The sequence below is a fragment of the Mesoplodon bidens genome (genome assembly GCF_964165515.1).
Source record: "Mesoplodon bidens genome assembly, chromosome: 10".
Lineage (NCBI taxonomy): Eukaryota > Metazoa > Chordata > Mammalia > Artiodactyla > Ziphiidae > Mesoplodon > Mesoplodon bidens.
Genome location: NC_138172.1, coordinates 18,284,704 through 18,302,605, shown reverse-complemented (window position 1 = coordinate 18,302,605; position 17,902 = coordinate 18,284,704). Strand labels below are relative to the sequence as shown.

At 39.5% G+C, this 17,902-nt stretch overlaps 1 protein-coding gene across 1 annotated transcript in view; it reads right to left on the bottom strand.

The window, feature by feature from the left end:
• The window catches only part of SHQ1 (SHQ1, H/ACA ribonucleoprotein assembly factor), an 88,117-nt gene that overhangs the window by 58,186 nt on the left and 12,029 nt on the right, over positions 1 to 17,902 (bottom strand). The window contains exons 5-7 of the mRNA XM_081247668.1: positions 16,326 to 16,438; positions 11,260 to 11,387; positions 780 to 934 (exon numbers count right to left, since the gene is read on the bottom strand). Of these exons, the coding sequence (XP_081103794.1) occupies positions 780 to 934; positions 11,260 to 11,387; positions 16,326 to 16,438 (396 nt within the window). The remainder of the gene's footprint in view (positions 1 to 779; positions 935 to 11,259; positions 11,388 to 16,325; positions 16,439 to 17,902) is intronic.

The window sequence follows — 17,902 nt, the reverse complement described above, 5'->3', positions numbered from 1 at the left end:
AAGAAACAACATACTTTACAGAAGGATTTACTTTTACAATAGGATTTTACCGAATACCAAAAAGATACCATCCAGGTTTTAAAAATCTGATTTACATACAATTTTTCAGAAGTACACACACTATTTAAATTGAGAGCTTCCCTGGTGGCGCAGTGGTTGAGAGTCCGCCTGCGGATGCAGGGGACGCGGGTTCATGCCCCGGTCCGGGAAGATCCCAAGTGCCACGGAGCGGCTGGGCCCGTGAGCCATGGCCGCTGAGCCTGCACGTCCGGAGCCTGTGCTCCGCAACGGGAGAGGCCACAACAGTGAGAGGCCCGCGTCCCCCCCAAAAAAAAAAAAAAATTTGAGGAACACCTGCAGATAAATGCTCACATTCCTTTCTTTATAAAATACTATACCTTACGTCTGTTAACGGACAGGTCGGAGAAAGACTAGAAATGGGTATAGTAAAGTTTACCCCTTGCCAATGTCAAGTGTCGTGTAGCAACAGCCCTCTCATTTGGTCAGTTCATCTCCTAAAAGAGATGAGAGCTCAGGATATCCTTTTTCTCTACCCTCAGCTTTACTTCCATACTCTGCTATTTGGCAGAGACTAAAGCCAAGAGAGAAGAAAAAAAGACCAAATAAAAACATTATTGGTACCCATCACCAACACACCTGTGCACCTCCGCCCAGAGCGTCACTAAGTAACTAATCACGACTGGTCTCACTCATGACATTAATACAGTTTACTCCATACAACAGTCTATGCCAACCTGCACAGACACACGTGCACTTACATTCTTCTCTCCTTCGGTGACACGAGTTTCATAGCAATATGCCAGAAGGATATCAATCAAACTGTAGTACACTTGACGACAGGCTCTCTTGTCCAGCAGGTAAGATTTACTGACAAATTTTCGCAGCTGATATTTCTCTTCTTCAGAAAAAGACACTAGAATAAAATGCATTTAAAAATTAGTTCCATTATGTGCTGTAAAACCCCCAATGCAGAAGATTTATCAAAGTTATAACTTGGATTACAGAAGCTGAAATAAGAAGTTATTTAACTCTGGACATAGAAACAACTTTTTAACTGGACGTCACAGCTTTATTAAGAGCTATGTATTTGATTAAATCCTAGTAGGGCTAAAAAAAAAAGAAAAAAATGTCTAAACAATATCTATTCCTTATTTCCAGACCCCCCACCCCCCAGCCCCTGATCTTTTCCCACTACACTGTTCTGTACTCAAGGCAGCTAAATGACAGAGTTATTGACTTTCAGACAATTTACATTTTGACAACAGAAAACATATAAAAGCTAAATGAAACACTCTGTAAATATTCATTATCTACTGTGAAAGTTCTATACAAAGAAACGGAAATATTCCCATGTATTAGTCAATTTAAAGGGCATAGTATTTTTTTAATTATTATTTACACAGAGAAACAAAGTTTTACATAAACATGCAAATGTGACCATACCACACATATCAGACTTCTGGGAAGAGGAAGTTTCCTTTTCTCCTTTTACTTGGCACCCTGTTTCCATCCTTATCAACCGCCTCTCCCATGTTAAAAAAATCTAGTATATATCACTTCATATTTTTCTTTACAATCAGACACAAAAATGTGTATACAAGCGAGTTGATACTGTCCCCCCCACCCAGAGAATTCGATTTTTTTTTTTCCATCTAGCCTATCTCACTCAACAATACCTCTAGGAAATCCCCCCAAGTCACTTGGTACTTAGCTAATTTTGTAAAGGAGTAGAATAGTTCATGGTGTAGCATGCTCTATCCAACCACTCCCCCTACTGATGGGCATTCACTCTGCTTCCAGCTTTACGCCACTGCTAATAATGCTGCAATAAATGTTATATTATATGTCACTGGATACTGGAGGCTTTATTTCCATAAAACATATTCCCAAGAGTAGATTTACTGGGTCAAAAAGTTTATCTGTTTTTAAGAGATACTTTATTTAAGGGCTACAACTCTCCTTTCTAATGGTCATGGATAGAAGTTCCCTTTCCTACACATATCTCTTGCCTGCTCCCAGCAATAAATGCTTTTTAAAAAATCATTTCCAGGGGACTTCCTGGTGGTCCGGTGGTTAAGAATCCGCCTTCCAATGCAGGGGACGTGGGTTTGATCCCTGGTCGGGGAACTAAGATCCCACATGCCGCGGGGCAACTAAGCTCGTGGGCCACAACTACTGAGCTCGCGCGCCTCAACCAGAGAGCCTGCGTGCTGCAAACCACCGAGCCCATGTGCTCTGGAGCCCGCGCGCCACAGCTAGAGAGAAGCCCATGTGCTGCAACGAAGAGACCACACGCCGCAACGAAAGATCCCACATGCCTCAATGAAGATCCTGCATGCTGCAACTAAGACCTGATGCAGCCAAATAAATAAAAATCAAAAGAAATTTTAAAAATCAAAATCATTTCCAATTTAATGGATGCGAAGTGATTGTGGTAAGAAAAATTCTAAAATGACCCCCAATGAGTCACATCATTTGAGTGTGGGCAGGACCTGCAACTTGCTTCTATTTAAAAAAATATGCCAATGGTGTTATAATTATTATGATTATGTTCCATTATCAGCAGACTGGAGCCAGAGACTTGCTTGCTGATTTTAAAGAACTATGATGCCATGTTGTGAGGGGGCCACATGGCAGGGAGCTGTGGGTTCCTCTAAGATCTGAGAGTGACCCCGGCTGAAAGCCAGCAAGAACATGGAGGGCCTCAGTTCTACAGCTGCAGGAATCAAATTCTACCCACCATCACGTGAGCCTGGAATAGGACCCTGAACCCCAGAAAGGATCATGGTTGCTAACAGCTATTTTTAAAAAAAAGAAAAAGAAAAGATGGCCCCCGTTGTTTATATCCTTCCAAGACCCTGAGCAGAGGACCCAGCTAAGCCATGCCTGACTCCTGAAACTGAGTCAAATTAGAACTGTGTTTCTGTTTTGCGGTAACATGTCATGCAGCAAGAGGAAACTAATACAGTGACATATCATTGTTACTTCAGTTAGTATTTCTCTAACTGCTAAACTTTGAACATTATTTCATAGGTTTGCTGGCAATTTGGATTTGCTCTCTTGTAAATTACCCATGAGAATATATCTTGCCCAGTTTTTTCTGGATGGCTTGTCAAATATTTAAGAACTTGGCTATTATGGACATGAACCCCAGTCATCTCTCCAGGTCTACGGCATCTCTACTGACTTTGTTTAGGGGATCTTCTGCCAATGAATTATTTATGTCTGTGTGTAGTCCAGTATATCTATCTTTTTTTTTCACCAGACTATGAATTTATAGCCTTTGATAAGGTTTCCCCAATCCCTGAATTGTACATGGAGTCTCTCAGCTTTTCCTTAAGATTTACTTGTTTTCTCTTTTAAATTTAAGTCTTTAAAATGAAATTGAGTTATTTGTCGTGAGGTGGATGGACCTAGAGTCTGTCATACAGAGTGAAGTAAGTTAGAAAGAGAAAAACAAATACCGTATGCTTATGTATATATATGGAATCTAACAACAACAACAAAAATGGTACTGATGAACCTAGTTGCAGGGCAGGAATAAAAACGTAGACATCAGAATGGACTTGAGGACAAAGGGTGGGAGGGGGAAGATGGGTGAAGTGAGAGTGGCGTGGACATATACACACCAACAAATGTAAAATAGTTGGCTGGTGGGAAGCAGCCACATAGCACAGGGAGATCAGCTCGGTGCTGTGTGACCACCTAGAGGGGTGGGATAGGGAGGGTGGGAGGGAGGCTCAAGAGGGAGGGGATACGGGGACATGTGTATGCATATGGCTGATTCACTTTGGTGTACAACAGAAACTAACACAGTATTGTGAAGCAATTATACTCCAATAAAGATCTATTAAAAATAAATCAATAAAATAAAAAAATTTAAGTCTTTATTCCATCTGAAAGTTATTTTTTCAAGCTTTAAGATTTTCGTTAATTCCAGATAAAGAGTTAATTGTGCCAGCACAGTCTGTTCAGTGATCCATCTTTTCCACTGTATTGAACCACCGATTTTATCAAATAAATCTGCTGCTTTTCTTGCTAAAAACTACTTCCAAGCACTTTCGGGTTTTGTCACCTGCAAATATAATATTTTTCCCCATTCCCAATAAATTACTGACAGAAGAGTGAGAAGCTATTTCTTTTTATGTATCAGTCACCTTACCAAATGTTGGCTACCCAGACCAAAGAACTAAGATATTTAATAAATGCTAATGATTTAAAAAAACACCTTTGGGCTTCCCTGGTGGCGCAGTGGTTGAGAGTCCGCCTGCCGATGCAGGGGACACGGGTTCGTGCCCCGGTCTGGGAAGATCCCACATGCCGCAGAGCGGCTAGGCCCGTGAGCCATGGCTGCTGAGCCTGCGCATCCGGAGCCTGTGCTCTGCAAGGGGAGAGGCCACAACAGTGAGAGGCCCGCCTACCGCAAAAAAAATAAAAATAAAAATAAAAATAAAAAAAAAATAAAAAAACACCTTTATGTCTATATTGGGAAGGCAAGCAAGTCTAAGACTGTAGTTCCTTCCAAGTTGCCTTTAATGCCTACAATTTAGGTAAGCGATCATAAAATATGTATCCTCTGAAGTTAACAAAACATGAGCATTATCAGTTCCTCATTACTATACATAGAAAGTAAAATACGTCTTGTCTTAGAGCAAGATTTACAGAGAGAGTAACAGCTAATCACATAGATGTGCTGAGTTCCTACTTAGTATGAGTAAAACACAGCCTACTAGTTTCTTAGGACAATTTTTAAAGAAACTTAAGCATCCAGATATATTGTTACCTCTAAATCAGAGCGTTATCGATCTCTTCCCTTGCAAAGTAATCCTTAATTTTCCTTCCATGTCCTATCAGACAACCACTTTCAAATTCACTTTAAAAGCTGTCCAACCCAGTCAAGAGGAGCATTCAGCTTCTAGTGCCAGTGCATATCAAAGTAATGCCAAAATAACTTGGAAGCCTTTTTCTCCAGGTTTTAGAATTGTCCATTATATGCAGGTCAGGACAGGCTAAACTGCTGTATCAGACAGACCCAAAATACGGTGGTTTCAGCAAGACAGAAATTTTTCTCTCATGCTGTTAATCAGAGTGAACGATCCAGGATGGGTGGGCATCACAGTCTCCACCATATGACTTCCATTTATGGTCCAAAATGCTGTTCCAGGTTTTAAAATTTTCCAACCAATGGGAAAGCAGAAGAGGAGGACAAACACCTCCTTTCTAAAGACTTGATCCAGAAAGCGCACACAGCACTGCCACTCACTGCCCATCATCAAAGACTTAGTCTCATGACCACACCCAGGGGCAAGGAAGGAAAGGAAACTCGGCCGCTAGCCAAGTGGGCATGAGCCCAGCTCTAACTCAGGAAGCCTCTTTTTAGAAGGGTTAATAAAAGACACGTGTCTCTGACACCTTCTCAGAGACCAAAAATTACTAAACTGCCTTTTTAAATATTCCCAAAGCACTCTCTTGATACCTAGTCAAGTCCCAATCCCTTTCTGTCTCTGCTCAACAAAAGATTGCCCTTCTGTTCATCACAACTGGGCAAAAGCCAGAAGGAAAAGAATATGACTGATTACTCCCACATAATGGTCCCTTTTCACCTATCGTTTTCCAAACTCACTTCTGTACTCTCTTAGGAGCCTTAAGTTTAACATGGCTTCTTTTAGCTGTAAGGCTTCCTTCCAGCACTTTTTAGCAGCCTATCCTCTGGGGGAAAAAATCTTAAATACACTTACTTGGTATTACGAGAAGCAATATTCCTTTACTCACTAAAATACATTTAGTGCCAAAAAAACCAATAACAACAAGGTTTTGACATAAAATATGTATTTTTTTCAACCATGTTAAAAACCCTATGTTTAAAAAAATGTTTTAAATGTATTTGTACAAGCATTGCTTACATAAACAACAAATAACTATGTGAATGTATTTATTTAATTTGCTGGCCAGCAATATAAAGAAACATGTATATTTTTAAACTTAATGCAGGCGAGTGTCAAGTGAAGCATTCTTTAAAGACTGACATTCAGAAAAGAAATTCACGTGACAGATCAACTGGGTGTTGAGTGTCCCATTAAGGGGCTCGTATGAAGATTTCTCAATTTAAAGAGAAGCTTTCGGTTCACTTAAAGTGGTCTGATGTAAGGAAACTGTAAGAAGGAACATTTCTTCACTACATGAAGAACGTATTATCTCACAAAGTATTTGAAGACCCCTAGAAGGGCTGAGACAGTATTCCTTCCCTTAGGTACAGTTTTGGAGACGTTCATTAGTTTAGCTAATAGGAAAGTGCCAGGTGTCCGTGACCACAGTATCTCACTAGAGGAAAAGCCTTTAGATCCTAGTTGGTTAATAAAGACTTCTGCTTCCATGGAAGTCTGAATCACAAGGTAAGTGTGCCCAGAACCGCTGAACGACACATCAACTCATCCACATGTTTACTCCTTACTCTTTGGTCATCACACCTGTATGTGTTCAATGATCTGTAAAGGATGACCTGGGAACTGTGGGTTCTGATGTTACATGACCCACAAGTAAGTGCTTCCACATATCACGGGTCACTTCCCACAACCGTACACACAAGGAAGGCCGACTTGAATGTACTCTTCTGAATTCTTGAATGCTGGGCGCCCCTAACTTTCCTTTAAAACACCACCACTGGGACTTCCCTGGTGGTTCAGTGGTTAAGAATCCGCCTGCCAATGTAAGGGACACGGGTTCGATCCCTGGTCCAGGAAGGTCCCACATGCCGCAGAGCAACTAAGCTCACACGCCTAGAGCCTGTGCTCCACGACAAGAGAAGCCACTGTAATGAGAAGCCTGTGCACCACAACAAAGAGTAGCCCCCGCTCACCGCAACTAGAGAAAGCCCGCGTGCAGCAACGAAGACTCAACGCAGCCCCCCGAAAATAAATAGAATTAAAAAAAAAATATATAGGGCTTCCCCGGTGGCACAGTGGTTGAGAGTCCGCCTGCCGATGCAGGGAACACGGGTTCGTGCCCTGGTCTGGGAATATCCCACATGCCGCAGAGCAGCTGGGCCCATGAGCCATGGCCACTGAGCCTGCACGTCTGGAGCCTGTGCTCCGCAATGGGAGAGGCCACAACAGTGAGAGGCCCGCGTACCGCAAAAAAAAAAAAATATATATATATATATATATATATAAATTAAATTAAGTAAAATTTAAAAATTACAAAAAAATGAAACACCACCACCTTTTTCTGAGTGGTTTTGAGTTCCATTTTGGCCTAAGCACTTCATTAATAATACACAGAAGTATTTAAATTCTGAAATTCAAAGAAACCAGAGATCATAAATAACAATAACAACAGCCTGGGAAATCATGAGAGAAACCAAAAGTCTGAGCTCCCCCAGGCCTTTTTTATTAGAGCTGTAAATAATATCACCCAAAGGGGATCTTGGAGAGGTTTGCACACAATCAGGTCTAACCAAGCAGCAACACTAGAAATAACTACAGACATGGTGCCAGCAATACTTGGATGATTGCCACCACAAGTAACATTTGTCAAGCATTCTTTGACTTAGCTACCCGACAAAGCAACTTTGCTATATATTAATAGTTCACAACATTCGGTTAATTATACTTCTATACATAATCTACAGTCAAACAAAAGCCAGCTTAAAGCTCAGTTCATTTGGGGAAGAAACTGGTGCCCTAACACTGAAGCAAAGGGCCCAGGACCAACTCCCAACATGAAAAACCCCATCAAAACATTTGAGGACTACCCAGGGGCTCCCATCAAAGTGGAAAGTGACCTTGTCACTTCACTTCGAACATCACTTTGTTTTGTTACTTTTAAATCTTCTCTTCTGCCCAATTCCCCTCCCAAACATCCCTGTCTTCCATGGGTCAACAATTAAATCATCCATGATCTGGCTCCTCTCAGAGGAATGCAAATGCATCGCATTGTCCACTTTCTGGAAACAGATCAAGGGAATCAGAAGAAAATGTGCTCCATTCAAACCCTTGGCCCACATGGGCAGCTCCACAGTGCTGCAGCTTTCAGGGCTGATGCTGACAGCTCTGCAAACACTGGTGCCAAACAGGATGTCCCTGGTAGGAAGTTCATTGACTATAAATGTTATGTGGTGTCATAACAAGCAATCGTGTGCCAAGATTCCTGGGCTGAGATTAACCACTGAGAGACAACATGGGAAATGCGGGAAGTCCATCCTCGTGAAACCAGAGCTCAGTGCGAGTACAGCATTTAACACTTCCATTTACAAGCCTTTGGGGAGGAAGATCCGGATCATTACAAAATTGAAGATGGCAATGAAAGTCTCCGTGTTGTAACTCAGGGCGACGATGAAAATGACAAGTGTCATAACCTTGTCTTTGGCAAGGCAAAGATGGGGGGCAAAGTTCACTACCTAAGGCTTATCTGAAAATCAAGACAATCCAGCTTAACAGTTTATGAGGAGGAATCAAAGGTGCACCCCTCACCTGCACCATTATATATACCTGGCAACGTGCCACTGCAGTGACAGAGAGGAAGGCCTGGGAGGCAAAGAAGAAAAAAGAGGAAGAGGAGGGAGGGGAAAACTACAGCAGCATGGTGCTGCTTGAGTGAGCTGAGAACTTTAAGGTTTATTTTTTGGTTTATTTCTTTTCTCTCCTGTTTGAGCCTGGTTCCACACACTTCAATTCATGCCTCCAATTCTGGGTGTCTCAAATATTTGAACAAGAAAAAGAAACTGAAAGAGGAATCATGTTAAAGAAGTTCCCCTTAAAGCTGTGTAAATGTATACAAATTATGATTTCAAAAGGAAGCCAGTCAATTCCTGGCTCTCCTGCCACTGATTTACTCTATGATGACAATTTCCAACACTTACAGTATGCTAAGGATTTTAAGTACATTGTCTAGTTCAATCCTCATGACAACTCTGTGAGGTAGGTACAGGATTTCCACAGCAACCCGGAGAAGTTGCAGAGTCACACAGCCAGCCTGTGGAGGAGCAAGGCATTAAACCCAGAAACCCATATTTACCTTCTATGCATAACCTGATACTTGGCACATTTACAAGAGGTACTTTCTGTACAACACAGAATTCAAGTTGTTCTACCTTTATCACATGCCCTTGCTGTTTTTAAAGGTGATTCTTAGAATGAATCACCGTAATAGCTAGCAGAATATGAGTGTGCCTGAAGCACCAGTCTGGATATATGCCACAGGTCAGATAAAGATAGAGGGTCAGGAAGGCCAATGGTTAAAGGCACCGACTGGCTTAACCTTCTGTTAAAATTACACATAGAGAACTAACTCAAAGCACGGCTGACACAGAAAACAGGACCTAGAACAAGCTGCAACTGATCAAAGCAGAGCAAGTTAAAATTCAAATCAAAGGTAATGCCGTCTCTTGATTTTTAGGGCAACTAGCGCACCCTTGTGGACAGAAAACTTAGCTACACAACCACCAATTCCTCCCCAGACCACTTCAGTAAAATACTGAACCCAAACTGGGGAAAATGATTCACTAGAGAACACTGATGATTTAAGTTTGAGCAAACTTTCTGAGCAGATCCACATGGCATATACAGTTAGCTATCTAAATTGTGGTAGCAATCTCGTACCTGAAAATTCGCCTACATGATGTGGGAGGTCTCTGAAAGATTCTTAAACTCAAATCAAATACAAAACCAAGGATTTGTCGAAAACAATGTAATCAAGAATCATTATTTATAAATGAGTTTGCGTTGTGCAATATAGAGTCCATTCCAAAAAATTACAGTGGCAATTTTTCAACCTGGTAGAGATCACCTAAACTCTAATGAAACCTAACAACAAAAATATTTACTGCAATATTTATTCTACAAATATTTATTGAGCGTCTATTACATAACAGGTTCTTTCTAGGCTCTAGAAATAGAGCAAATAGCAGGCTATTACATTGCTATGCAGAGGATCAAAATATTGTGCTGCAACAGCTACTTCAGAATGAGTGGTCAAAGAAGACGACTGCAGAACCTTGTAAACAACCCGAATGCCCACCAGTGGTAAACAGACCACATGGCCATTAATCATGACACAAATATACAACAGAACACTAGGCAGGCATTAAAAGCCTAAGGTAGGACTGTAAGTGCTGATGAAAGATGTACAACATACACTACAAACTGGAGAAAGCAGTGAGAAGAGAGTGTGTATGAATCTATGTGTATACATTTCTTAAAGCAAATATTTAGATGTCAGGATATGCATTAAAAATACCCCAAATTGTTTATAGTGATTACTTTCAAGAAGAGGAATTTGGAGTGGGGAAATTCTATATTCCATTTAACGTATTTGCGTGTGTGTGTGTGTGTGTGTGTATTCCTTTCATTTAAACACTAAATTTGGGGGGGGGTAGTAAAATTGTTCGTTCTCAAATACTGCATAGAATAGACTTTAAAAATTTTAATACATATACTTTTTATTATATAATTTTCAAGTATACAGCGTTAAAATTCAGCATTTGTATATACTACAAACCACCACACCACAAGTCTAGGTGTAGTATTTTTAATATATAATTAAAAGCTAAATCAGTATAACAGAAAACACTGACCTACTAGAAATTGTTTTAATTCTAATTTACAGACTTAATACACCAACCTCCCACTTAGAGAAGGTGTTAATAAAATGCCCATCTAAGAAATGACTCTGTGTATAACATTTGGCTTAATATTAAATATGGCACAGCAGTCTCTTGTGGCTCATAAAACCCCCCAGCTCAGCCTTCGCTGGTAAAAACTGGCCCACCTGCTCTCTGTAAGGTACAGAAAGGAAGATAATTAGTTCTGCTTCCACATGAAACCACATGTGAAAAAACTAGGAAGAACTTATCAAATTCATTCACAGACAAAGGGATTGAGAACTGGATCTCTTCTCACCATTTCTAATACTCAAATACCCTTGCCACAGAGGTACAGCCAGATCTCTCAAGTAGATTATTCAACAACTACAAATATCCTGTGTGTTAGTGTCCCTAAATTTGATAAAAATATAAAAGAATTTTTAAAAATTTAAAAGACCCCAATGATTCAAAAGTAAAACATATTCCAAAAGAATTTTCCAAGACAAATAAATGTAATTATTGAGTGGCATTTCCCAGTCTGGGATGAAAACCCACTTCCAAAATTAGCAAATCAAAATAATATCTTCACTCTATGAGGCAATTATAATTGTGTGCTTAGGAAAGGCAGTAAACAAATGACCTAATTTTGAGTTTCTTACCTAACGCAGCAAGATTTTCTTGGTCCTGACTCTTTCCCAAAGAAGCCATCATTTTTGAATACAGATCAATCCACCAAGGATTATACTCCAAAACCTGTTTAACTTCCTCATCTTCAAAAAAGTCAGCTCTGGGGAAAAAAAAAATATATGAAGGGGCTTGTTACACAGAGTTAGGCTGGTTTCGACTTTTTAAAATTTTACCTTAACTCATCACATCTGCACTAGAAATACAGACTAAAAGTACATTTCAAGGAAAGACTGAGCACTGCTCTTACTTTCGTTGTGGTTACTAATGGTCATAAATAAAAAGTAAGCACTGGACTAAAGGGATATTTGACATCTGTGATCTCTTTGGACAGAAAGTACAAAAGAAGACCAGTACCCTTCTGAAGTCCCATACCCTGTACCACAGCCATGTGGGATGAAGTGAATCTGAACACACAATGGACTGAAGCCTAGGGCTTGTGCGAGGTTTGCAAATATCACAGATTTTTGTAAGGTTATAGTTAAAGGAAAGCATCTTTTAACTCCATCAACAAAAAATAAATAAACACATGAGATTTTAGGATACTACATATCCACAGATGTGTCACACACACACACACACACACACACACACACACACCCCTTATTTTTTAGCATGTGCACTCATGTTTCCTTCCATGATGCAATCTATTTTATTTAGCTATGCTAATCTTAATAGTTCCTTAATTTAAAACTATTGCAAAAGACAAAAGCAACCTTTGTAGAGAACAGAAAATTAATTTCCCCGCACTTTACTTTCTCAGTTTTAACTAGGAAAATAACTGCTACATTCAAAATATACTCTTGGAGAACACTTATTCAGAAACTATACGGTCTTGCACTCAAAGTTGGAAACTGATATTCTTGGGAAAAGAATGACAAAAGGTATAACTCATGGTGGAAAATTCATTTATATTTCAGGTAATTAGAAACTCAAGACACTGGCTGTTTTGGTAAATTGGAGTTCCTAGCTCACAGTTTTGTGACCTTAAATATTTTTTCTTTCAACTGAGATACTGAAATTTTTTTAAATTTATTTATTTTATTTATTTTTGGCTGAGTTACGTCTTCGTTGCTGCGCACAGGTTTTCTCTAGTTGTGGCGAGCAGGGGCTACTCTGTTGCGGTTCGTGGGCTTCTCACTGCAGTGGCTTCTCTTGTTGTGGAGCACAGGCTCTAGGCACGCGGGCTTCAGTAGTTGTGGCACACGGGCTCAGTAGTTGTGGCTCGCGGGCTCTAGAGAGCAGGCTCAGCAGTGGTGGCGCACGGGCTTAGCTGCTCCGTGGCATGTGGGATCTTCCCGGACCAGGGCTCGAACCCATGTCCCCTGCATTGGCAGGTGGATTCTTAACCACTGTGCCACCAGGGAAGTCCCTGAAATATTTTTAAAATTAGAAAGATCACAGATAACTTACTGAGTTCTTTGATGTGCCAAGCACTGCACTAAGTGCTCTTCATCAATAATTTCCTTGAAGCCTCACACCACCCCCATAGGCAAGGGGTGCTATTAATACTCCCCTTTTACATGAGTGGAAACTGAGGGTCAGAAAAATTGTATATCATGGTTAAGGTCAAAGAACCAGTAAGAAGTGTGGCCACAATTTGGATCCACTGAAGTCTCAGTCTGAAACCCAAGCTATTAACCAATACAAACATTCCATTTTTATGACTAAGGACATAAGGCACATATTGGACAAAACTGAACAGCAATTATCTTGAAATAGTAATTCTCAAGATCAATTCCTATCAGGATCAGGCGAAGCAGATGATCCTCTTCTCAGCCTTCTAATTACTAGTCATTTTGAGATTTCCTCAGTAAATCCAGAACCCTGATCAGTCAGTCTATCATCTTCTTTAACAAATGTATAGCACCGTACATTACAATTTTACTTAACACCCTGGATTGGGAGATACAAACTACTATGTATAAAATAAACAGGCTACAAAGATATACTGTACAGCACAGGGAATATAACGAATATTTTTTAATAACTTTAAATGAAGTATAATCTATAACAATTTTGAATCACTATGTTGTACACCTGAAACAAATATAATATTGTAAATCAACTATACCTCAATAAAAAATAAACAAGCAAATAAAGAGGGCCTTCTCTTGTTCTAAAAAAAAGGCACCCCAAATGCTATACGATCATTTTTGTCCCTTTTCTTATCTCATAGGTATTTTGAATGTTGACTAAATTCTTTTACTTTCTCCCAAAGAAGGAAATAAATGAGATTTTATGAACTGGTTGAAGTAAAAAATATGCCAACAATTAAAAAACACTTTGCCTGGGAAGGAAAAAAAAACACCACTCTCAGCAAGAGAAATATGAAAACTTAGCTATAATAAGCAAAAGGGAAAGGACTATGAAGGAATGTTTCAAGATGCCTTCAACATATTTTACTGTAAAAATAATACTCAAAAGGAATTATAAATGGCAAGAAATGGATAGTAAAAGAAAATAATTATTTATGGATCATCTATATGCCCAGCATTCTGCTGGGCTACAAAATATAGGGGGCAAAAAAAAAAAATCACACACTGGTACCCATACTTTACAACAGAGTATTTTAAAAACAATAATAATCTGAAGTCATTTATAGGTACCTTTAAAATGTGTACATTTTTGTATATAGTCAATTTACCTTTCTGCTTTAGGATGAAATTAAAATCAGTTTTCCTTAAGCTCCTAAAAAATCCGACAACATGAAGAGACATCATGACTTGTGAGGACAAGTCAAACAACTTGAAAATGTCATATATTATGCTAATGTAATATATTTTATAGTATGTATTACACTGGCATATATATGTATTATGTATTACCCATTTACATATATTGATATAAATGTCTAACACAATGCATGCAATGTATTGTCTGCATGGTAGATAAGAATTTACAATAAACTTTTTCTTCCACTGTACTAACCATTAAGAACAACAAAAAAAGCACTGAGCTAAAAAAATTTAATTGAAAATTTAAAAGAATTTTGCCTGCACTTCATTTAATATAATATATTTGGGTGAGTCAGTCAGCTAATATAAATAATGAGTAACGGAAAAATGACAATTAGCCGAAGTCTTATTCCTACCAGAAAAGTCATAAGGAACCTTTATCTCCTGACACCCACTCTCCAACTTGCCCGTGACTAAATTTAAGCCACTCGTGTAAAAAAAAAATCTTCCTGGAGAAATGGGAAGAACATTTCATGCATACTATTAAAGAAAATGTGGTTTTCTGGATAAAGAACCAGAAGATGGAGAAAAATAAGGGCTGCTTCTAATATCACACTGCTAAGTATACATTCCAATTTCTTAATTTTCTCAGGCCATATCGCTATACTTAGAGTTTTAGAAGAGATAGGCAGTTCTGCTAATTAAGCTCCCTCTCACTTGAAATTTCTGTCTTGTAAAAAAGTTCAATCTGTTTTCATGCTTGCCCGGGAAATTTGGTGACAATGAAGTTTTTCTGCTTTAAATATTCAGCATGATTTTAAATGCGTTTCTTCAAATTATTCTTCAGTGGACCTTTAAAATCACAATTGGAGAGATAAAGGTAATTAGAAATGGCAATGTAAATGGAGTTGAATCTCCCAGATGTCCTCCAAAATATAACCCAGCCTGCTCTTACTCAGCTTCCCTCAGGATGTCGAAGAGTTCCCCCATTCATCACTACACATCACTCAGCCCATTTGCACATCACAGGATATATTTCTGCCATTCCAATTAGTCTCCCAGTGTGTCACAGGAGATAGAATGTTAATCACAAGAGCAACAGCCGTTAAACTGAAATAGTGTGCATGAAAAGGAAATACAAAATGACAAATGGAAAGACTCTTTTCAAGTCCTGGCCGAGCCACTTAGTAGTGGTGTGACCTTGGATGAGTCCCTTAACCTCCTTTCCTCAGCTGTTGTGAAAACTGAATTAAATAATCACACAAGAGCACTTGACAAGCTGAGAGCACTACACAAGTATAAGGGAATATGATGGTGATAGCTGCATATATAACCGTTTAAAAATCGTGGGCCCTGGGCTTCCCTGGTGGCGCAGTGGTTGAGAGTCCACCTGCCAATGCAGGGGACACGGGTTCGTGCCCCGGTCCGGGAAGATCCCACATGCCGCGGAGCGGCTGGGCCCGTGAGCCATGGCCGCTGAGCCTGCGCATCCAGAGCCTGTGCTCCGCAACAGGAGAGGCCACAGCAGTGAGAGGCCTGCGTACCGCAAAAAGAAGAAAAAAAAAAAATCTTGGGAAGAATAATAATTGAGGTCTACATCAAAACACGACTCACATCCTAGGAAAGCCACCAAGTACCCAAAGAGGCCCGGGGACAACCACTTCCTTGAAAGAAGTGCTGCTATCGAGGCCAATGAGAGACATCACAATCTTTCCGAGGCAAGTGATTATTCACCTACCCATTAACTAGATCGGTTCCTTAGACAAATATAAGCCTGACAGAGACACATGATGGCTCAAGACACAATTAATGCAGGTGGGAAATACAGCAAAACTTAAAAATAGATTTTGTTTATACCCTACCCCAATGAACAGTTATTTGTCAATTTGAAACAGATCCTCGATTACAGGTGCCAGTGGATGAAAGTGTTGGGAAAACCCTTGATCAGCCAAGAAACGTGGGACATGTAGATTCAAATTCTTAAAAGAAATTGAAACATGTTTTCAATTATATATACCATTAATCACAACAAAGAATCTTCTGAAAGGAATGGTACCTATACTCATGAATGCAATGTTCTATTTTTAAGTTTGGCGAGGAAAAAACTCAAAGTACATTAGAAGACTTCTCTGGCGCTGGAATGAGGTAATGAAAAACAGTATCTTGCAAAGATCACAGAGGTATAACAGTTGCAGGTTAATTCAAATGTCAACTAAGGTTGTGAGCCATCACTAAATCCTAAAGTCCAAAAAAGCACATACCTAACAGCTAAAAAGATACTCAAAAAATTTTTACATACTCAATGTCAAGTAAATTATTCAATCCTCAAAAAAAAAAAAAAAAAAAGAACCCTCAGTACTCACAGATAATGATCAGGATCAAACTTGGCCAGCTCAGCAGCCAGGCGTTTCTGCCTTCGTTCGGCTGCAGGGGTGGAATCTGGATCCTTTAGATCGATAACATCACTCAATTCATCCTAAGAACACCCAGGAAAGAAAGAATAATTGCTATCTCCTATTTTAGCCGTGAAAAATCTCATTTTGTACAAAATGCCCAAACACAGGAAGAATCTAATGGATCGGTGAGCCGTGATACCACCTGTGACATTTAGATTCAAATCCAGCAAATGTTTGTTAGACACCTACTACCTGCCAGGCCCTGTTAGAAGCTTCCACATCAATTATTTCATTTAATCCTTAAAACAAACAAACTGATTAACATAGATTAAGGCTATAAAAGTTTAACATGAAAAACAGAATAATCCTCTGCAAGCAAACAGGAACATTTAATTCTGCATTCATTCCCCCATTTACTCCCAGAGATTTGAAAGTTATGAAAGGCAAGTTGAAATAAATTTCTAGACCCAAGACACAGCTGCTGCTGCCAGGGGCGCCATGTCAGCAAACGAAAACTTGGTAACTTCTATGTCCCTGTAAATACTCACCTTGAGCTATCCAGTCGACACCCCCAAGGTCAAGCCAACTCTGGGCTCTGTCCTTATTTCTTTGTCCCTTCTCACCCCTAACGAGAATTGTTAAGGGCAATTTTAATAGATATGACTTTCCACTTGAAAATTTACAAATCCAATCCCAAGTAATAGTCAACCTTACTGTAATCATCTTCACCTGGATGAATACATACTGCTATATGACTCGTTTCCTAAGCCCAACCGTACAGAAAGCAGGTGTATTAGTAAAACCACCTACAATACCACAATGGTCTTTTTTCTTTTGATCAGAATTAGGAAGGAAAGAAACTTTGTACAATGCAAAGTACTCCTAAAGCTCTATCTTTTTTTCTTTCTTCAGTCTGCCTTTCCTACTACCAGCTGCAAGGGATAGTAGGCAAACCGGAAGCAGCTTGGAGACTATTAGCTGAAAAGAAGTCAAGGGAAATAACTTGGTAGACAGTTGTGGACGCAAACCATTAGAACAGACTTGTAAACTGAATGGTAGATTAGTGCCTAATACCCAGGCTTAAAGTCAACAGCTATAGCACAGCAAAATCACTACAATGAAACCAGCTACACAGAATCGGCCAGGGAGAGACTAGGATACAGAACTCCCCACACAATCATAATTTCCGCACTTAAAAAAAAAATCTCTCATCCCTATCACAATCCACTGAGCTCAAGTAACATCAACAACATTTAATATAAGCACATTCTAGTACAACGAAGGGGCCCAGGGAACTTTTTGGAAGTCACATCCAGAACATCTTAATACTTCTAAGTACAAACATTCTGGGCAAAAATCAGATCACTGGCTGTCCCCAAGCTTAGGAAAATTTGCATTCCAAAAGTTCTTTTACAATTTACTTTTGGAAGACTCAGAATGTATTTTCCTATAGACATACTATGATAAATAACAGAGATTCTCGGGGCAGCCCGCAAGTTTATTCAATTCAAAATAAACTGTAAATGGAGCATTCACAATACAAA